The 22,597-nt window shown below is 42.9% G+C and overlaps 2 protein-coding genes across 3 annotated transcripts; one reads left to right on the top strand and one right to left on the bottom strand.

Moving 5' to 3' along the window:
• Positions 1–15,804: 15,804 nt before the first annotated feature.
• LOC129821817 (U1 small nuclear ribonucleoprotein A-like) lies at positions 15,805–18,691 on the bottom strand. Of its 2 annotated transcripts, none has more exons than XM_055879493.1 (7): positions 18,522–18,691; positions 18,296–18,368; positions 18,006–18,178; positions 17,682–17,864; positions 17,331–17,498; positions 16,965–17,053; positions 15,805–16,742 (listed from the first exon to the last, which is right to left on the bottom strand). In XM_055879493.1, exons 2-7 carry the CDS (start codon positions 18,366–18,368, stop codon positions 16,583–16,585), a joined length of 846 nt encoding a protein of 281 aa, XP_055735468.1. In that variant the 5' UTR covers positions 18,522–18,691; the 3' UTR covers positions 15,805–16,582. The 2 variants fall into 2 exon arrangements, with proteins under 2 accessions (XP_055735468.1, XP_055735467.1); XM_055879492.1 differs by having other exon boundaries at positions 18,296–18,371; positions 18,522–18,690.
• A 116-nt stretch (positions 18,692–18,807) lies between these two features.
• On the top strand, positions 18,808–22,164 carry actmap (actin maturation protease). The gene is made up of 7 exons (XM_055879491.1): positions 18,808–19,248; positions 19,562–19,767; positions 20,369–20,437; positions 20,638–20,762; positions 20,857–20,986; positions 21,258–21,328; positions 21,421–22,164. The coding sequence occupies exons 2-7, from the start codon at positions 19,607–19,609 to the stop codon at positions 21,750–21,752; spliced, it is 888 nt and encodes a 295-aa protein (XP_055735466.1). The 5' UTR covers positions 18,808–19,248; positions 19,562–19,606; the 3' UTR covers positions 21,753–22,164.
• Positions 22,165–22,597: the final 433 nt, after the last annotated feature.

Here is a 22,597-nt window from a genome sequence, read left to right as displayed (position 1 = left end):
TGTGTGTGGGAGGGGGAGGGGGGAGGGTGGGGGGGGGGGGGTTAAACATGAGAGAAAGTGTGTTAATGTGCGCGAGGGGTGTGTGTCCTCAGGCAGGGGATATCCGTGTTCTAGTTTTATATGTGCACGCGGTCTGTAATTCAACTGGGCTCTGTAGTCGAGTAATGTGTCCAGTGGCGACCCGTCATTCAGGGCAACGACAAAAAAAACTTGTGTTGCATGTTATTTTGACCTTAATACATGTCACATATCAGTTTGCAAACAATGTTTTAAAAAAAATAGCATTGAGTTAATAAAGCAGCATACAAACATGGTCTCTTTTTTTCTTCCTTGAGTAAGGCAGCTCCAAAATGCAGGTGTTTCAGCCTAGCTCAGCGCATTCTGTGGTAGTGGGGCAGCCAGCGGAAAATAAAGAGCGTGGGGGTTGGTAATGTTCTCTAGTTGCGCCGTGATTTGCTCAGTATTCTGGTACTCATTGGGACACTACCTCACCGCGACATCTACGGGGAGAGCTAGAAAGTTCAAGCCCCTTGGGTGCTGCCACAGATTTACATAAGAAGTGCCCATCCAAGAAGGCTCAAGGTCATTGGCCACAGATAAAATGACGTCAAATCATGTTATATCTACCGTAGTTTAGATTGGACTGATCATGTCAACATCATCCTTTCAAAATCTTAGCTAGCAAGCTAGACAAGCAGTCATCATTGTGAATCAAGTCGACAATCTACTGGCAAATCCTTTTCAAATGAAGATAAATTCTAGATAAAATATATCAGTGTTCATCGGCCATTGGACATACACATAACACAACAAGTTAGTACTCGCAAATTCAACAATGAGTGGTTTGGAAGGGATCAGTGGCTAACTGTAAGCATTGCAAAGCAATCACTAGCCTGCTATTCGTTGGAGAGGGTGTGCGGTCCAAGTCTGGGTTTAAGGGTCTCTTTTTCAAGCTGAAAAGGATAAACATTCACATGCAACAACATGGGCCAGAAAAGATGGAATACATTGGCCATGCTGTCAATCCAGCATGACTTCTGCCGCCTTCAAAGCAACTGGAAACTCATAGCTGGAAAATCTCAGACTCCATTCAAGACAAATGGGAACTCGGGGAAAAAACGAGCTCCAACTGGGAAATACGTTTTGAACGTTCATCCAAGTCGGAATTCCAAGTCGGGAACTCGGGCCTCTTTCTTGTGCTCTGACCTGAAGATCACCGACGTCATGATTTAACCTTATTTTTTTCTGAGTTCCCAGTTGTCCTGAAAGCACCATAAATCCAGAGAATCACAGACTTTGATGACAAAGATTGATGACAAAATTTGTCCACAAGAAGGATCGCCGCTCCACCTTCCTGTTCAAGTGAGCATAGCACAAGGTGAGTCCAACAATGTCTTGTATGCTGCTGCATAAATTATATGATATGTCAGTAAGATATGTATACTGTAGCTAAAAAAGCAATACTACGTGTATGTTGTGTATTAAGCTATTAGTAGCCCATGTGCCTCACCCAATTTGGTCCCCTTTCCCCTCATAACTTTATCCTATGCTTCTGACTTTGTGTGCAGGGAGACTACTGTAAGAACGGCTCATGTTCTGAATTATGTTGCTTTACATTTCAAAAGTGCTGAACAAATAGTTATATTGACTATGTCCATTTTAGCTCGCTCATTAAAGTCTTAATCTAAATTACGGATTGCTTCTTATCCGCTCATTTTTCCTTTATGCCATAGTTTGTACATCTCAATTGTCCGTAGAAACCACATTTGTTTAATTAAGCAAGTCAGCCATATATTTTTTTACAAGGCAGTAAATGAGGCTGAATGAATTGTTTTGCTGCCAGACAAGGCTCCGCTGATAGCCAGCTGTAGCGGTGGTAAGGATTCACTCCATGGTGCTGAAACGAAACCTCTGCAGTTGGGACAGCTTTATGTAGGCAGTTCGCAGGCAACGTTGGTCACCGTTATAGTGCAATCAATGTATTGTTCAGTGTTGTGTTGTGCAGTGGCTTTGCTGGCGTGCATACATTTTTGTTGTTGTTGAGTTTTCCCCACCAAGATTTACATTCTAAAATCGCCACTGAATGTGCCTTATACCCTAGTTTCCGGCCTCGGTTAATCCGGTATAGATCAAAGCACTGCTGTGCTGCTGTGCCAATTAAATAGGCTATCTGTCACAGTTTGCACTGTCAGTAACTGGTCGGCGAACTGAAAGAGTTTCTATGGGACTACCTCCACGCAATTAGGGGACCACGTATTATGGTAGTGGAGAATGAATTTACTCAGGCCTGTCTGCAAAACAAAGCGGAGAAAAAATACCGTAAAGTTTGTCGGTTAGATCGAATTTGAGTTTGAAGGGACCGCTTGCCATTGAGAGTGGACATACGGGTGGCTGAGCAAAGTATTTGGCGTTCATGCTGTGCTATTCTTACAAAGCCAGACCGCAGTTGATGATTGGCCGTTTTAAATCGTTTGATTATGCGTGTACACGCAAGGACATTACATCATTTCTCCCAGCTTTGACCGTCTAGTGTCTGTGTGTGTGACTGCTTATGCATGTTTACAATTATACATTCCACCGCTTCATTATACCGCCAACTATAAAGGGGTAGGTGCCATAGAGCCATACCAGAAGTTTAAAAAAAGATTTCCTCTAAAAACTATAGCCTAGTTACAATAAACTATAACTAAACAACTCAACATTTTATATCGCCACCTTCAATATTGAGCTTATATCCAATTTAATGAAGCATTTCATGCATTACTGCCTTGAAATTGTCCTCTGGTGTGACTTTACGTCAATGTAAAGTTTTAATGATTTCCAAACAGACAAGAAAAGTATTATTTAAAAAATAATACAAACAATACAATAATAACCAAGTGTCTCGCTATCACATTTTGGTTAACATTCACAGTAATTTCACTAAACCTTGATTTAAAAAAGCAATTATCTTACTTGTGTATTATTATAATGTTATCTGCCTCAAGATAAACAATTATTTTTACATTTTGTCCAAGACAACCATTTCCCCCCATTTCATTTAGGCTATTGGCTTCACCCCATAGGACATTATGTCACACCGATGGAAAATACACAGCAGGCAGTCAAATTGTACATAATTAATGACACTTTCATAAGTTTTTGAACACTAAAAGTCCTTCAAAACATCCATTCTAAACATCCATAATAGGAAAGGGGGATACCTAGTCAGTTGTACAACTGAATGCCTTCAACTGAAATGTGTCTTCCGCATTTAACCCCACCCCTCTGAATCAGAGAGGTGCGGGGGGCTGCCTTAACCGACATCCACATCTTCGGCGCCTGGGGAACAGTGAGTTAACTGCCTTGCTCAGGGGCAGAACGACAGATTTGTACCTTGTCAGCTCGGGGATTCGATCCAGCAACCTTTCGGTTACTGGCCCAATGCTCTAACCACTAGTGGATCCTCATTAAAGGATTTAAAGTGTAGCCTACTCGATTCCAGTTACAGGGCCACGAAAGAGTCCTGTATTGTTATTTTCCGTCACCACCTCCCTGGATCAGGAGTGGAGAATGTGTGTGCCTGCTGCCTCCCTTGGGTGTGGTAGACGTTTCTCAGGCTCCTGCACTGAAATCCAACCCGGATTCCCCTTTACCCAGGGTCACCATGATAGGCACAGAAACTACCTCAAATGGGCACACATTCGAATGATAAGCCTGTGCCAAAAAGCGAGAGTACACCCATATGCATAGCAGTGCTGAGGCAGCACCAGCACCAAGACCCAAGCTCACTTGTTGGCCCTGAGTGGGAGGCCCCAATCTACCCACAGCTGAAGCAACTTGAGAGGCGTTCTATTGGAGGGGTTTTGGAGTATAACGCACAACAGAGCCAACTACCACAGCCAGCACCCAATATCTGCCTGCACCATCACTGGAACCAGGCAAAATAACTAGATCGATCCGGAGCAATGTTCACCTGGAGCATTGTTCACCTGCCAAGAGTGAAAAACCAGGCGTGGGAGAATGAATACATAAATATTGCGCTCAGAACCATTTAAAATGATCAAACTGCAACAGGATACAAATAGGTCTAATGTAAACGAGTGTTATTTGATTCAAAATAAGTCTAAAAAATACATTCAATTTGTTTATTAATGGGTTATGTCCCATGGAGCCACAGCTATTTCCTCTGGTGTGACACGATCTTAATCCAAGGGGATAAAAGATGTCACTGTTGGAAATCTCAGGCTGTAGGGTCCATTTTGGGTCTTATTGTTAGCAGCACAGCCATCCATATGATTTCACCACAACATGTTTTCATTACTTTTTATACTTCAATTGTCCAAAAAAGTATTATTGTTTTCATATATACGTTCTAAAAGCTTCACACCAAATGACAAATACAGGTGCAATATTTTGCAAAATATTCCTGATAAAATATTCATGTGCTCCAGCCATGTCTTCCATACTTCTTTCTTGCAAGAGAACCCTCCCCAGCGCAATAGTGCCCAAATGCTGGCTTGCTGTTTAATCACAGAATTGTGTCGCACACCTAGTGGACGTTGCTTTTAGGGACAAAATGTAATCAATCAGAACTATGAATAGACTTGGGAACTATTGTCTCTTGAAATACACTTCTGTGTTATCAATAAAATAATAGGTAAAGAGAGCGCTATTCATTTTTTAAATTCATTTACAAAGTTCCACAACCTTACTTGGGACATTCACACCATTGGACTATTGTCACGTTTTGTTGAACATTTTTAGAAAACAAATAATACACTGCATGAATTCACTCATGACCAAGTAAAAAAAAAAAAAAAAAGCTTTGAGTATTATAGGCTATTACAATTGTAGCCAATTGAAGCTGTTATATTTGTGTTTGACATCATGGTCAAAAAAAAGGGGTGTAACGTCAACTACCCAAAGCATCTGGTTTCCTGTATTTGCATAAAGATAACATTGTATGGAGCCATCTTGACCTTGAATTAATTTTATATAAATGGATGAGAAGCATACGATGAAAGAGAGGTATAGGTTGCGTCTTTCAGGCATTTTGGCACTGGTTTCCCTAAATATTTTCCGCTGTCCAACTAGTTCCTGTCCTCGCGTCCATTGGAACCAACACTACAGGACAATGTGTCCGCTTCATGTCTGAAATATAATGAGCCAATTTTGGTGACCCCGGTACTCCCCCTCTCTTTCCCTCCTTTCTCTGTGAGAGCAGGGATGGACTTGTTGCCTATGTTGACGCCCCTGGCAACCAGTAGGCCTAGTGTCTCCGTTGCCCAGCACTGCAACGTGACCCGTGGACAGAAGAGGGCTCTTGAAGCGTGCAGTGCTTATTAGCATAGAGCAGCAGTGACCTCCAGACGTGCTGAATTTCAATCATCCTCCCTCCCTCCAGAATGAAGCGATCTGCAGGTCGATTCTACATTATATTGGCACCTGGTGACGAGTGAAGGGCCTGTTGTTATCATCTACAATGGCAGATCAATGTACAGAGCGACTTGGTCGATAACTGCTTTGAATACCCGACATTAGTGGTTGGGAGGTTGGCGCCATCTGATGGTGACACATAAGTCTTGAAAGATCATCAAGGGGCCCCAAACTATCCAGTATTTCTAACTGGTGACGTTTTAGGACATTTCATGGACACAAATTAAGGATGTGTGTATATATAGGGTCCATGCATCACTGGAGGCTGTTTTCAACAGGATCTAGGCTGTCTGTATAATAGCCCTAGTATAACCATTCAATAACCCCATAGGCTACTTGACTTCAAAGCAATAACAAATGTACACAATCACAGTAGCCAGTTTACTGTTAAGTGTCAAAGCATGAGAACGCCCAGAGTGCTTTGAAGAGGGCTACAGCCACAGATAGATTTACTCTGGATAGTGAGTGATGGCCAACCAGTGCTCCCCAATGACGCAGCAAGCCCCCTACACAGATGAGCAGTAGGCTTCGTGTGAAAGACCCTTCAAACAGGACAGGAGTAGCCTAGAATAAACACCCCTTAAACAAAAAAAAAGGTGATGTACTTAATTTAGGGTTAGCTTAAGCTGTTATTGTCTTTGGAATGCTATTGATGTTCTAATCAATATATACGTAGATGTGCTTGGAGATGTCCCACGCAGACGGCGGATAAGTTGCCTCAGTTCCCCGGCTGAAAGGTCCCAGTGTAGTGAATGGTGAGTCATTAGGCATGTCGCCAAGAGCATGGGACACTGACAAACACACACACACACACAGACACAGTGCCCCAGCAGCTAAGGTCAGCGCTTTCTCAAGGCAATATAAGGGAGTGTGGAAAGTCTTGGGAAACTGCAGAAGCATTTTGTGTACACTGTAGAGCTGACCTAAAGAAAATGATTCAGGGAACAGTAGAAGTCGACAACATGAGGCCCTTGTCTGCACTAGATACAGTTGATGGTACAGGCCTCTCCCTTCTTAAATCCAGTTGGAGAGGGGAAGGTTCTCCTTCTTGAATAGCAATTACTCTCCAATATCATTTTAAGAGCCTGTTCTGACTAAGCCTGTAGTGAACACGATGGGAGACAGGAGCTGGATTCAATCGCAGGGTGCTGCAGGTGTTAATTTGCAAAGGACCACAGGAGGAGGCAGGTAGCTGGATCCAGGGACAGGCAGAAGGTCATACACAGTGTTCCAAAAAGGCAACAGTACAAGCAGGGAAAAGGCTAGTAACGTCATCCGGGAGATCAGGCAATAGGTTGATAACAGGAAATCCGATAGGCTAAAGTACAGGCAGGGAATAGGCAAAAGGTGTCGTTAGTGAGGTAGGCAAAAACTATCATTCACCAGAGGATTCAATTACGGGAAGCCCAGCGCTCTGAATAGAAGTACATCACCAAACAAACAATACCTCATAATGATGGGGTGCAAAGAACTGAACTAAATAGTGTGTAATAATGACATACAGGTGTGTGAACAGGTGATCAGAATTCAGGTGATTGGGATCTTAGAGAGTGAGTTGCGTTCAGGGGATCTATGTGTTTGAGAGTGTGAGTTGGAAAGTGGGCTGGAAAGTGAGCTGCGTTCAGGGGATCTACGTGTTTGAGTGTGAGTTGGAAGCAGATGTTACAAAGCCAAGAGAAAATCATGGGTCCACCAATTCTAACTCATGAATAAACAAACTTAGGTAACTAGTATGATTCATAAACATAAATGTGTCATAAGCACAAGCAAAATAGTATGGTTGATGTTGTCTTGGAATGACCTCAAATTCAACCACAAGGACTTAAGACACTTCATGAACTACACACTTTTGAACACTTTTGTACAGACAGAGAACAGTGGAACATTTATAGTTTTGTGGGAGCAATGACGTCCTGGAAAGAACACAAATGATTTAGTGACAGTAGGACACCAGTAAAAAGCCAGTGACCACCAGAGTGCTAAAAAGACTCCCAAAAGCCCTTGTCTGGCTAGCTCCCAGTGCTATGAAATGACACCCTTTCCTTCTCTCCTATGTTTAATTAGGGGTGCACAGCAAAACTAAAGCATTGATTGGTAACTTTTGGCATGAAGAAACTAGAGGCCATGAGTAACTTGGTCAAAAAGAATGGAACCGAAAGGAAACTATTAACAATCCACTTTTTGACTATGTAACGCTAATGCTTAAAATAATCATAATGAATCATCGTCTCATTGACTAAAAGTCAGATTCACTCCAAATGTGGTCTTTGGACACACTAGTCCCTAAAGAGTTAGAAAGAAATGCTGATGCATTTAAAGATGGCCACACTATAGTGTGGTTTTGGAATAAGTGGTGGCAATTTTTGCATTTCGGTTTTCTGTAACCTCTTTTGACATCTATCCAACATAGATCTAGTTTTGTCCTGTGGAATAAATATTGTGGATCTAAATGTTTTTCCTCATAATCCTGGTCTATCAGACCATCATCTTATTATGTTTGAAATTGCAAAAAATTATCTGCTCAAGACCCCAAAAAAGGATTATCAAAAGCTGCGCTATAAATTCTCGGACAATCCAAAGATTGTTAGATGCCCTTCCAGACTCCTTCCACCTACCCAAAGACATCGGAGTACAAAAATCAGTTAACCTGTCACGACTTCCGCCGAAGTCGGCCCTTCTCCTTGTTCGGGTGGTGTTCGGCGGTCGACGTCACCGGCTTTCTAGTCACCATCGATCCATTTTTCAGTTTCGTTTTGTTTTGTCTGTATTATACACACCTGGTTTCAATTCCCCCCATCATGTTCCCTATTTATCCTCTGGCTTTCATTTCTGTTTTGTCCGTGATTGTTTGTGCGTTAGTGGTTGTGGTTTATACGTGTATGTATTTGATTATTTCCATTCGTGGAATTTTGCCTTATTTTTGAGTAAAACACTGTGGTTTCGCTCAACACCTGTGTCCTGCGCTTGACTCTGAATATTCTCCGCACACAATCCTGACATAACCATCTAACCGAGGATCTAAACTTAACCTTTCGTAATACCCTAGATGCAGTTGCACCTCTAAAAACAAAAACCATTTGTCACAAGAAACAAACTCCCGGGTATACAGAAAATACCTGAGCCCTGAAGCAAGCTTCCAGAAAATTGGAACTGAAATGGCGCTCCAACAAACTGGAAGTCTTCAGACTAGCTTGGAAAGACCGTACTGTGCAATATCGAAGAACCCTCACTGCTGCTCAATCAGCCTAATTTTCCAACCCGATTGAGGAGAATAAAAACAATCCAACAAATATTTTTGAAACTGTCGCAAAGCTAACTAAAAAGCAGCATTCTCCAAGTGAGGATGGCCTTCACTTCAGCAGTGATGAATTCATGAACTTCTTCGATGAAAAGATCATGACCATTAGAAAGCAAATGACATACTCTTTGAATATGATTTCTCAAACTCAGTTGTCCTGAGTCTGCATTGAACTGCCAGGACCAAGGATCAATGGAGACACTCAAGTTTTTATATCCTCTATCTCTCAACATGGTCACGAAAATAGTCATGGCCTCTAAACCTCCCAGCTGCTTACTGAACCCTATTCCAACTAAACAACTGAAAGAGCTACTTCCTGTGCTTAGCCCTCTTATGTTGAACATAATAAATGGCTTCCAATCCTATGTGTACCAAACTCACTGAAAGTGTCGGTAATTAAGCCTTTCCTGAAAAATGAAACGCTCCAGTCTGGTTTTAGACCCTATCATAGTACTGAGACAGCACTTTTGAAGGTGGTAAATTACCTTCTTCTGGAGTCAGACCAAGGCTCTGCATCTGTCCTCGTGCTCCTAGACCTTATTGCCGGTTTTGACACCATCGATCTACACATTCTTTTGGAGAGATTGAAAACCCTAATTAGTCAACACGGACATGTTCTTGCCTGGTTTAGATTTTATCTGTCCGAAAGACATCAGTTCGTCTCTGTGGATGGTTTGTTTCGGTGTTCCTCAAGGTTCCGTTTTAGGACCACTATAGTTTTCACTATACAGTGGGGCAAAAAAGTATTTAGTCAGCCACCAATTGTACAAGTTCTCCCACTTAAAAAGATGAGAGCGGCCTGTAATTTTCATCATAGGTACACTTCAACTATGACAGACAAAAGGAGAAAACAAATCCAGAAAATCACATTGTAGGATTTTTTATGAATTTATTTGCAAATTATGGTGGAAAATAAGTATTTGGTCAATAACAAAAGTTTATCTCAATACTTTGTTATATACCCTTTGTTGGCAATGACAGAGATCAAATGTTTTCTGTAAGTCTTCACAAGGTTTTCACACACTGTTGCTGGTATTTTGGCCCATTCCTCCATGCAGATCTCCTCTAGAGCAGTGATGTTTTGGGGCTGTTAATGGGCAACACGGACGTTCAACTCCCTCCGAAGATTTTCTATGGGGTTGAGATCTGGAGACTGGCTAGGCCACTCCAGGACCTTGAAATGCTTCTTACGAAGCCACTCTTTCGTTGCCCGGGCGGTGTGTTTGGGATCATTGTCATGCTGAAAGACCCAGCCACGTTTCATCTTCAATGCCCTTGCTGATGGAAGGAGGTTTTCACTCAAAATCTCATGATACATGGCCCCATTCATTCTTTCCTTTACACAGATCAGTCGTCCTGGTCCCTTTGCAGAAAAACAGCCCCAAAGCATGATGTTTCCACCCCCATGCTTCACAGTAGGTATGGTGTTCTTTGGATGCAACTCAGCATTCTTTGTCCTCCAAACACGACGAGTTGAGTTTTTACCAAAAAGTTCTATTTTGGTTTCATCTGACCATATGACATTCTCCCAATCTTCTTCTGGATCATCCAAATGCTCTCTAGCAAACTTCAGACATGTACTGGCTTAAGCAGGGGGACACGTCTGGCACTGCAGGATTTGAGTCCCTGGCGGCGTAGTGTTACTGATGGTAGGCTTTGTTACTTTGGTCCCAGCTCTCTGCAGGTCATTCACTAGGTCCCCCCGTGTGGTTCTGGGATTTTTGCTCACCGTTCTTGTGATCATTTTGACCCCACGGCGTGAGATCTTGCGTGGAGCCCCAGATCGAGGGAGATTATCAGTGGTCTTGTATGTCTTCCATTTCCTAATAATTGCTCCCACAGTTGATTTCTTCAAACCAAGCTGCTTACCTATTGCAGATTCAGTCTTCCCAGCCTGGTGCAGGTCTACAATTTTGTTTCTGGTGTCCTTTGACAGCTCTTTGGTCTTGGCCATAGTGGAGTTTGGAGTGTGACTGTTTGAGGTTGTGGACAGGTGTCTTTTATACTGATAACAAGTTCAAACAGGTGCCATTAATACAGGTAACGCGTGGAGGACAGAGGAGCCTCTTAAAGAAGAAGTTACAGGTCTGTGAGAGCCAGAAATCTTGCTTGTTTGTAGGTGACCAAATACTTATTTTCCACCATAATTTGCAAATAAATTCATTAAAAATCCTACAATGTGATTTTCTGGATTTTTTCCCCTAATTTTGTCTGTCATAGTTGAAGTGTACCTATGATGAAAATTACAGGTCTCTCATCTTTTTAAGTGGGAGAACTTGCACAATTGGTGGCTGACTAAATACTTTTTTGCCTCACTGTATATTCTATGTCAACTTTCGCTGCGATGCAGACGACACACAACTGTACATGTCGATAAAACATGGTGAAATCCCAAAATTACCTACCCTGGAAGCCTGTGTTTCAGACATAAGGAAGTGGATGGCAACAAATGTTTTACTTTTAAACTCGGACAAAACAGAGATGCCAGTTCAAGGTCCCAAGGACGAATTCTGCTGTTTTATCTGACAATTAATCTTGATGGTTGTACAGTCATCTCAAATAAAACTGTGAAGGACCTTGGCGTTACTCTTGACCCTGATCTCTTTTGATGAACATCAAAAAAATATTTAAAGTTCCTCCACCTTGGCGCAGGACCATGGCATGTTTGAGACATTGAAGACTGCCGAAGAACCTCTTCCATAGCCTTCCCCAGTTGCGCCAGCTGGTCGTAGTATTGACGAGGTAGGCATCCCTGGAGTAGACGTGACAATTACATAGACTTGCTCCTACTTATCTCTCCAATTTGGTCCTGCCGTACATACATACATACACATATGCTACCATCACAAGACAAAGGCCTCCTTATTGTTCCTAGAATTTCTAAGCAAACAGCTGGAGGCAGGGCTTTCTCCTATAGAGCTCCATTTTTATGTAATAGCCAGCCTATCCATGTGAGAGACGCAGACTCGGTCTCGACCTTTAAGTCTTTACTGCAGACTCATCTCTTCAGTAGGTCCTATAATTCAGTGTAGACTGGCCCACGGTTGCGAAGGTGAACGGCAAAGCACCGGAGTGATGAACCGCCCTTGCTGTCTCTGCCTGACTGGCTCCTCTCTCTCCACTGGGATTCTCTGCCTCTGACCCTATTATGGGGGCTGAGTCACTGGCTTACTAGTGCCGTCCCTAGGAGGGGGGTATCACATCGTGCCAGGATTTATTTTGAAACAGCAGGTTAGATAAACTGGGACACCATTATTATATTCCTAATTGCACTCCAATGACAATTCAATTTTGTGTGATTAGGAAACATCTAAGGATTTCAGAAATGTATAGTGTTTTGGACAAATACAGTGCCTTTCGAAAGTATTCACACCCTTTGACTGTTTTGTTACAGCCTGAATAAAAAAAATATTAAATTTAAATGTGTCACTGATCTACACACAATTGCCCATAATGTCCAAGCGGAATTTGTACCTGTGCTCCGATAAATTGTCCCATAAATTGCATGGATGAACTCTATTACAGAATTTGTATTTCTAAAAGTAGTCAGGCCCTTTGCTATGAGACTCGAAATTGAGCTCGGGTGCATCCTGTTTCCGTTGATAACCCTTGAGATGTTTCTACAACTTGATTGGAGTCCATCTGTGGTAAATTCAATTGATTGGACATAATTTGGGAAGGCACACACCTGTCTATATAAGGTCCCACAGTTGACAGTGCATGTTAGAGAAAAAACCAAGCTATGCGGTTGAAGGAATTGTCCATAGAGCTCAGAGACAGGGTTGTTTTGAGGCACAGATCGGGGGAAGGGTACCAAAGCATTTCTGCAGCATTGAAGGTCCCCAAGAACACAGTGGCCTGCATCATTCTTAAATGGAAGAAGTTTGGAACCACCAAAACGGGGTGCTGCCCAGCCAAACTGAGCGATCGAGGGATTAGGGCCTTGGTCATGGAGGTGACCAAGAACCTGATGGTCACTCTGACAGAGCTCTAGAGTTCCTCTGTGGAGATGGGAGAACCTTCCAGAAGGACAACCATCTCTGCAGCACTCCACCAATCAGGCCTTTATGGTAGAGTGGCCAGACGGAAGACACTCCTCAGTAAAAGGCACATGACAGCCCGCTTGGAGTTTGCCAAAGTATATTTAAAAAAAAAAAAAAATTGCCTAAAAATGTGGGGCTCAAAACAGGTCTTGCCCTGCCCTGAATGACGGATCGCCACTGTCATTGAGTTCATCTGACTCTGTGTAAGTTAAAAAAAAAAGGTCTTAATGGCGAAGGTGCATAAAGACAGTGCAATTTGAAAAAGTAGATTGTGTTGATTTATAGGTTCAAGGCCCACCTGAACTCACAGGCACAATCAATGCTAAAGACATTCAAAGAGGAAATGTTTTAAATTAAATCTCCAAAACTTCTTTAAACGAATTGAGCACAAAAGGAAAATAGCATTGATGAAATAGGCCATCCAGACATTGTTGTCTGACTCATGGTAGAAATTAGATGAAACTACAGTGGCTGAGGCCAGACAGGGCAGGAAGTGAGTCCGTAATGATGATGAACGTGGTAGCACAGAGCCATTTGATTATGACACAATGCTCCAGAAAGAAAGAATTCTCATTACTTTATAGGTTATAATAATCAAATGGAAACGTTATCCCAAAATGTTTTAAATGATTGTAGAATTATCAAGGGGAGGGCACAAACTCAAGTTCTATCAAAAGTGCAGACAAGAGGCCAGATCAAAGTTTAGACTACAGTCCCACCAGTCCGCTTACTGCAACATGCTGGGAAAAGCATTATATTTCTGACTGCATGAGTTAGTTAGACACATAGAGGATGCAACATTGTATCTGTCCCATTATAGTGTCTGTAAGAACTTGGCCATCTCCATTTTGCAGTGGTGTAAAGTACTTAAGTAAAAATACTTTAAAGTACTACTTAAGTCGTTTGTTGGGGGTGTCTGTACTTTACTATTCATATTTTTGACAACTTTTACTTTTACTCCACTTCATTCCTAAAATAAATAATGTACTTTTTACTCCTTACATTTCCCTGACACCCAAAAGTACTCATTACATTTTGAATGCTCAGCAGGACAGGAACATTGTCAAATTCATGCACTTATCAAGAGAACATCCCTGGTCATCCCTACTGCCTCTGATCTGACGGACTCACTTCGTTTGTAAATGATGTCTGAGTGTTGAACTGTGCCCCTGGCGATCTGTAAATAATAATTAAAAAAAACAAGAACATTGTGTCTTCTGGTTTGCTTAATATAAGGAATGCGAAATTATTTATGCTTTTACTTTGATACTTAAGTGCATTTAAAACCAAATACTTTTAGACTTTTACTCAAGTAGTACTTTACTGGGTGACTTTTACTTAAGTAATTTTCTTTTAAGGTATCTTACTTTTACTCAAGTATGGAAATTGGGTCCTTTTTCCACCACTGCCATTTTGACGTCGTCAATTATCTTCTACTTGTATGAGATGGTAAACAAACTGAAAGGGTGAACACTGCCACCTGGAGTGTGTTTGAACAGGTGTAAAGCCAAGGTTGGCGATTTACTGCCACCTGCAGTTATGGAAGGTTTGCTCATGAGTATAATTCATTGGCTGATCCATAGAGATGGAAAAAGGCCTCATTATGTCTGTGCCAGTATGGTGTCTGTGACAGCCTCAATGGCGCTGCCCATGCTATCTCCATTTTGAAGTAGTCCATTTTCTTCACAATTGACTGATGACCCAGTTGGACATGTCACAGGGAGGGATCAGCCAATGAAGTTGGAAGTCTCATCCGGTTGACTACATAAAAAATGGTGGAAGCTCTCAATGGCGCTGCCCATATTAATACAGCCTTTTGGCCACAAGAGTCCTTGATCATTCTCTATGGGCGGATCCCTTCTGATGACTTCAATGGAATCATGTGATCCTTCCTTAACCCATAGGAAGTCCCACCCAGTTGACTACTTCAAAATGGTGAAAGTCCTCAATGGCACTGCCCATGCTGAAACGGGCTTTTGGGCCCTAGAGTCCTCTATCATTCAATGTGGTTAGACACTATACTCCTGACACGCCATGGAAAACACTGATGAACACTGCCTTCATCGGGGTGTTAATCAAAACCATCGTTGTGGTTTTGATACTGAAACACTGGTTCAGTATAAGATGTACATGAAGTTACAGTAGGCTGTTTGATAAAACATTTTTTTAAACTAGGCAAGTCAGCTAAGAACAAATTCTTATTTACAATGACGGCTTACCCCAGCCAAACCCTAACAACGCTGGGCTAATTGTGCCCGGCCATATTGGACTTCCAAATCACACCCGGTTGTGATACAGCCTGGAATTGAACCAGGGTCTGTAGTGACGCCTCTAGCACCGAGATGCAGTGCCTTAGACCCCTGCGCCACTCTGGAGCCCATCCCTATAGACATAATGATCTCTGGTCTAGAGATACTAGATGTGCAAAAACCCATATCTGGGGCCATATGTAACAAACATCTCGGAATCAGGGCCTGTATCCACAAAGCATATCAGAGTAGGAGTGCTGATATAGGATCTGTCATAGTCATCATGATCTAAAAGTTGTGGATAGGGGCCCAGGTCCCACTTCTCCATGTAATATTAATTGTGCTCTAGAAGGAAAGAGAGAAATCAGTAGACGGGTTGGCTAACATCACAAAAAAATGCGCTCATCGACAGGGCGACATGCTTTGTTCTGATTTTGAACGTTCAGCTTGCAACAATGATGAGACGCTGCCATGTGGGCAATCGTAGACTGCTTGTTTTATCTTGTTTGGAGGTGTTGAGACTGATTTCATGTCAATGCTAATATGGGAAAGAGTTGCTAGGTAACCCACAACTGTAACAATGTATTCGAGAGACAAGTGCTCATTGTGCAAATGTATTTATGTTTCCAATAAACATTGAGACTAAATATAGATTGTTGTCAAAAATCTAAGCCAACCTAGCCTGTTTTTCCCCCGAGTCACGCACGTGTCGGTTTTGTTGCTAAACAACCAGCCGGTCTATATAGCCCCCGGTGTCTCCCCGGACATAAAAGCAGAAATGTACACACAGCATTAGTCATTATAAAAAGCACACATTTTAATCAAACATAAAAGCTCCAGGTACAATGTCTGGACGAAACAGACCCTGGGTGCAATGCTTTTAAACAGACAAACAATAAAAATATACTTACATACAAAACGCCAGATTTTATCCTCAAGGAATGGGTGCAGAAACTGACATACTTTAAAATGTTTCTAAACCTGGCTATGGATGTGCAAATGTCAGCTAACTATCCTCTATGTTGGCACCAAATCACTAAAACAATATAGTTCTTACACATTATCGTTTGAGCCTGGTGTCAGTATTCCAATCATAACAATCCTGCCCTTGTCTTCTCTAAACCGCTGGTAACCTACCATCAGATACAAAGAAAGTCATCTCCAGTTATTCTAAATTAGTATGGGATCACAGGAAGGGCAGTAACAAGACAATTACAAGAAGAAAAAAATCTATGCTGAACTTCATAACTAAGAGGGTAAAAAGACTTGCTCTCCTATAGGCATCGGTGATGAAGGGGATCGTCCAATCACCACTCCTTACCTTCTGGTGGAGGCTGAAAGAATTCTTATGTCATAATCTGTAAGCAGAGCAGGGAGCCGCACACAAATGTGTAAGGGAGCCTATAGATGTGTCTTGGGAGGGGAGCTTGGGGGGGGCGACTTGTATCGCATTGTGATTTCTTAGCGAAGGACAGGTTAGTAGTCGGCTCTGTGCTGGTATAGTTTAAGGGGGTAGAGGGGCCTCTCTGTGTGTGTGTGTGTGATTGTAAACCACTCAAGAGCTCTCTGGTGTGTTATTTCTTGGCGAAAGAGATCTTCATGGCGTTGGTCTGAGTGATCTTGAAGCCCTGTAGTGCCTCCCTGGCCGCTCCAGCCTGCACGTCATTATCAAACTCCACAAAGGCAATGTCGTGGCGACCAGGCACCAGGCGCACCTCTTTGAACCCAGGGAACCTGAAGTGGGAAAACAATCAACATCAAGGAGAGCTTCGGGGCAGACTACTTGTCGACATGTTCAATCTCACCATACACAAACACTAGTTAAGATAACCACTATATTGGAAACTGGAACAGATATGTTCCAATACTACAGAACATGGAGGAATAAACATGACATTTTTCACACTGCACCAAGGAGTATAGGAGAAGGGGAGAATAAAATGAAGAGGTACTAACTGGTTGAAGAGCATAGACAGCATGAGCTCGTTGGTCTCCTCTGGGAGGTTGGTGAGGAAAAGGATGTGGTTGGGAGGGTTTTCTGCAACCTGGAGGTATGGAAGATTACATTTATTAATATAAAAAAAAAAAATTAAGTTACAGAGCGAGATTATACAGTCAGACGAATGACAAGCAAACGCAAAATTACCATGTGCCACCAAACAGACCTGCTGCGTAGTTATTGGCTCAGCGTCGTCTGGGTTTGGCCTTGGTTGGCCGTCATTGTAAATAACAATTTGTTGTTAACTGACTTGACTAGTTCAATAAAAGGTTCAATAAAGAAAAAGATATAAACGAACACTGATAAACAAACATGATCCATACCTGGGCGTGGGGCATTTGCCCGGGCATCATCCCACCCGGAGGCATGGCACCAGGGAGCATCCCCCCAGGGCCCATCCCTGGAGGTGGCATCATGCCTGGCGGGGGCATGTAGGGGGGCTGCCCTGGCATTGGCATCATACGAGGAGCTCCGCTCATGGGTGGCATTCCCTTCAGAAGACCAAGAATGTTCAATGAAAAAAAATCAGCCGCACTATCATTTAGCGATACACGTGGAATAACACACAATCCGCCATTTTAGATAGACATGTCTTAAAAGGAAACAATGACTAACAGTGGCATTGTGGATACAAACGTGGTTGTGTGTCTTCAGGCTCTCAGTACAACACTTACGGGCATGGGTGTTGGAACTCCAGGGCCCATGGGTACTACAGGGGTCCCTGGCACACCCTTTTTGGCCCCTGTAGCCTCTGGGCCCTTGACCTTGGCCCTCTTCTCCTTCTTACGGTCACGCTCCACGTAGGTGCCCTTCATTTTAGCGATGATGTCAGAGTCCCCCTTGGCATACCCAATACGCTGCCAGGAGAAAGAGGAACAGTTGATGACGACAGGACTATTTACAGGAATGCATATTAGAGAATCATCATTATCTAGCTAAACATGTGTCAGGCAAAAGCTAGCTGATGTGTACCAAGATGTTAATTGGCAGTAGCTTACCATAGGTTTGTCATAGAATGGGAACCCCTGCATGGAACGCAGGGCATTGGAGGCGCTGTTGACCTCCTTGAAGATGACAAAGGCCTGACCCCTCATCTTCAGGGAGCGGGCAACCAAAATGTCCAGGATTTGACCAAACTGAGAGAAGATTGCGTACAACGACTTCTTCAGTTCTGGGTGACAAAGGGTACAAACAAGACATGTTTAGGCAATGAGCCATTGGCATGGTTGATGAGTAAACACAAACATGAGAGCAAAATCAAAGGGGGTAGCCAGCTTTAAGCTCTAACCATCTTTTTTAATCTTCTCGTTCAGGTTGTTGATGTATATGGTGTGGTTGAGGCGCATATCCGGAGCAGCCATCTTCTGTGAAATAAAACAGGTCAGTGTTAGCGCCCTTATTGCCTCCAGTCTGCAAGTAACGTTAGCTAGATGTAGAATAAGTTGGTAGCTAACTTGCAAATTAGAAAATATGTGAAATAGACAAAAACATAACAATTAAGAAGTTTTATTTACCTTTCAGTACTGGGATGCACAATGTAATCGGCCTCAAAATAAATGAATGAAACTAGCTACACGCGTAGCCAACACTCTACCACTGGAGCCAGAAACACTTAATTATTTTGTGCTGGAGCATGCTAGCTAACGTAGCAGACACAGAAACCCTTGATAGCTAACAAAGCCGAATATTTTGATTGGCTGGTGTAATTTCCGGATCCTGTCAAGAACAGCTTTTCATTGGATTGTTTTAGCCACCCCCTTAACATCATTGGATATGTAGTGCTACATTTCAGACGCACCCGCCCCTTGTAAACATTCACGAGAGTCAGCCTGAGCAAGATGCTGCGCAGATGATCAAATTGATTTACTTTACTCATCTAAAGAAACAGGCTTTAACATATCCTTATGATATTATCATCGTGCAATCTATTGAGAGCTGTTTGAGAGCCCATCATTATGTTTCAAACAGCTATTATTTGGTTCAAAAGATGAACTACTTTTCAATTATTTTGTTATTGATAGATAGCTAGCAAAGTAGGTCTTCTGTTCTGTAACATTACTGTAGAAAATGCCATATTGTAGCCGCAGCTACCACTTTAAATGATCGCCGTGTTTGTTACCAAATATGTCTTTATTCAGTTAGCTAGCTACCTGCTAGTCCTAACGTGTAAAAACTTAAAAATAGCTCCTTAGGTCTGCGCTTGAAGTCGTCTCATTACAACTAAAACAGCCATGCAATAACGTGAGTGTTAATCAAACTGCATGTCATATGAACGTATTTCAGAAACATATTTCGCAACTTTAGTCATGGTGTAACATATCTAGCTAGACATGGCATCAGATGGAGAAGCTCTGGTAGTAAAAGCAATAAGGGGATCAATTAATAGGTATACACACCATAATGTTTATGTATCACTAAATCATTAACGCAACTTTATTCCATCAGTTGGTCATATGTGTAATTTCAATAGCTTCCTGTCATGTAGTTAAATAAAGGTTAAAAAAAATAATTATATATATAAGGTAGTGGAGCCCTTATCATTCCCTTCTCTCAGTCTCTTATCACACAGAATTGCACAGCAGTGACAGAGGGTATTTCAATGGAGCATCCACCTCCTCCTCCACCACCAGGACCACCCCCACTGACAGCTGCCTCGGAGCCAAGCAAGAAGAAGCTGTACCAAGCCATAGCGGCAGGAAAGACCCCTGTCGAGGGGGATCATGCAGAGGCCCGGTTGCTGCTCAGTCAGAGGGAGAGCAGGTGAGGCGAACTGCCAACAGAAAAACAGAAGTTATCAGACAAGCGTAGCAGCTAAAGCATATTCAGGATCTCCAACATGGTGGTTGGAAAAGTAGCGTAGCACTTAAGAGCTTTGGGCCCGTAGCCGAAAGGTTGCTGGTTCGAACTCCAAAGCCGACTAAGTGAAAAATCTGAGCAAGGCACTTAACCTGTAGTTGCTCCTGTAAGTCACTCTGGATAAGAGCGTCTGCTAAATGACTAAAATGTCTTTTTTTTAATAGGGCCTACAGGTTATTGAATGGGGTCATCAGTCACACATTGGGTAACACTCCACCTTTATAATCAGTGCACTGGGGGGGGGGGGGGGGGGGTTCTGCACCTGGGCATTCAGTTTAGAACAGTTTCTGTCCATGAAAGCAGTACTGTAGTGATCCTGTGGGAGTTTCAACTACGAATAGAACACAAATGCAAGACGGTAGATGACGCTCCGAGCTATCCCACCAAGACCAAGCTACTGTACATACTACTGTGATATATGCATTATTCAATAACTCATTTGTTACCAGGTGGCAGTAGGAAAGTCTGTTTTGTGGTGTGGCTGATGATTTACTGGTTGACGTAGTTTCAGGAAGGACCTGCAGTGGATGCTGTTTAACAAGTATGTGCCTTCCCTCATCCAAGACGGCCCACAGTAAGTCACGTAAAGCTTTATTTAGGCTTTTCAAAATGGAGCCTTCCTCCATTGAAGTAATCACTGATCTATAATACATGTGAATTCGTCTTCCCTAAGCTGATGTCTCTTGTTTGTCGTTTTGTCGTTAAAGGTGACGTTATACTTCCTAAGGTACATACCCCTGCCTGAGGTGTGTGTGTGTGTGTTTTTACCTGTAGATGTGGTCTGGTGGCTCTATGGATGGCTGGTCACCTACTACAGCCCCCTCTGAGTGTTTCCGTGGAGACCGTAGTCCAGACAGCGATGGACAGGGGCTACACAGCACAAGGGGAGATGTTCTCCGGTAACGCTTTAGTCTTCTATGATGCATACTCTCAACGACACCAGCAGAGCTATACTTTATTAGTGAGACTAATGTGTATGTGTGTCTGATCCAGCTAGTGACATGGCCATGCTTGCAGAGGAGGTGTGTGGGTGCAGGGCTGAGCTCCTGTCCGGAGGGATGAGTGGAGACAACTCTACAGCCGTCCTGAAACACCTAGCTGACGGACAACCCGTCCTCATCCCGGATCCTTTATACTCTCTCACATTCAGGCTGTTCGGAAGGACCCATCTGCTCTAGTCAGTCTGTCTCAGGTAGCGGTCGTTAGGTACTCATAGATGGTGTTCTTAAGGTAACCTCGTGGCAGTTATTATCGTGTATTTGACCATTTTACAATGACATTTCGATGTAAATACCATGTTAATAGCTGACTTATCTGGAATATTTATTATACAGTATATGAGTAAAGCGATGTGTACTGTATGTGTTTTGAGGTCTTTGACTGCATAAACACAGATATGACGAGGATTTCAACCATGAGCCATGCCAACGCACCGGACACAGGGCACACTGGGCAGTGGCCTCAGGTTAGACCGGAGCTCCTTGACTGCAACACACACACGCGCAATTCCCATGTCTTGACATTTGACCCTTCCTATAACCTCTCTATCTCTCCCAGGTGTCTTGTTGGGTCTGGACCAGGACAGCGTGAGCAGAGAGCACACTCAACCTGACCCCACCCTGCCCTGGCTACTCCTGCCCCAGGACAGCCCCTCATGCCCATGTCCCACTGTGGGGGCAAGAGAAGCGTACATCCTGGCCAAGCAGGGCAAGAGCCTGCGCTATCAGCTGTGGAGCCTGGACAAGGTGGCCCAAAGCAATGCCCAGCTGAGGGAGATAGATCCCCAGAGGGCTGGGGACAGTACCCAGTACGTGGTACCCAAGGGAGGGGTGGAAGTTGGGCTGGCAGGCCAGGTCGTGTTGGTCCACACTGGGGGACAGACTAAGTGATCATGGGCCTTCTCTCCTGGAGCACTGCTATGATACAAATTGAGACTCATTGGCCTGGACACAGGAAAGCATGACAGTCTATAATACTGTAAGTAGAGGACAGGATGAAAGGGTCTAAGGATGCTTTCCTGCGTTGGCATTAATTTCTTCTATAGGACACAGTTAATATGTCTACTACTTATCAGAATGAAAAGTTTGAATGTAAAGTGGACTTTTGCTAAATCTGTGGCTCCTCTATGGAGCCTATTTTCCAGTACCTAAACAGATCCTGTGCCTTACTGAAATGTTTCATTCACTTCACATGGTCAAACAGGCTGCAATATTGCATACGATTAGAACCCCGTACCTTCCCTGTATTTATACTGATTATCAAGCAACCCCATGTGCACACAGAATAAACATATGTACTGTTGTCAATAGTTCATATCATTGAAATGTGACCATGTCTATACGAGCCTTTCTGGATATGATGCATACGAGGTAGCCCTGGTCTTTTAAGTCAGTCCACAATGTAACGCTCACAGGAACCATTTAATATACGGACCTCCATATGTATTTGGACAGTGAAGCTAACATTTTTTAAATTACACTCCACCATTTTGGATTTGAGATCAAATGTTTCATGAGGTGACAGTACAGAATGTCACCTTTTGAGAGTTTTCATACATATCTGTTCTACTGTTTAGAAATGAAAGCGCTTTCTGTATCTACACACTCGGATGCAGTTAGTGTAATAGAGAAGGCAAAACAAACTGAGTGAATTTGTCCAAATACTTATTACTTCTTGAAATGGGGTGACTAGATACTTCGTGCTTTCATTTCCAAATGGAAAAACACAAGTATGA

Source organism: Salvelinus fontinalis, chromosome 24 (assembly GCF_029448725.1).
Source record: "Salvelinus fontinalis isolate EN_2023a chromosome 24, ASM2944872v1, whole genome shotgun sequence".
Classification (NCBI taxonomy): domain Eukaryota; kingdom Metazoa; phylum Chordata; class Actinopteri; order Salmoniformes; family Salmonidae; genus Salvelinus; species Salvelinus fontinalis.
Note: the sequence above shows the minus strand (reverse complement) of the source record. Positions and strands in the feature narration are given on the sequence as shown.

What these genes read in the sequence shown, in the direction of transcription:
- actmap (XM_055879491.1), top strand. Translation starts at nt 19,607, where the DNA reads ATGGAGCATCCACCTCCTCCTCCACCACCAGGACCACCCCCACTGACA. An exon ending in CTCAGTCAGAGGGAGAGCAG is followed by an intron (nt 19,768 to 20,368) that starts GTGAGGCGAACT and finishes TGGTTGACGTAG; the next exon opens with TTTCAGGAAGGACCTGCAGT. An exon ending in ACACTGGGCAGTGGCCTCAG is followed by an intron (nt 21,329 to 21,420) that starts GTTAGACCGGAG and finishes TATCTCTCCCAG; the next exon opens with GTGTCTTGTTGGGTCTGGAC.
- LOC129821817 (XM_055879493.1), bottom strand. Translation starts at nt 18,368, where the DNA reads ATGGCTGCTCCGGATATGCGCCTCAACCACACCATATACATCAACAAC. An exon ending in CGAGAAGATTAAAAAAGATG is followed by an intron (nt 18,179 to 18,295) that starts GTTAGAGCTTAA and finishes TTTGTCACCCAG; the next exon opens with AACTGAAGAAGTCGTTGTAC. An exon ending in CATTCTATGACAAACCTATG is followed by an intron (nt 17,865 to 18,005) that starts GTAAGCTACTGC and finishes TTCTCCTGGCAG; the next exon opens with CGTATTGGGTATGCCAAGGG.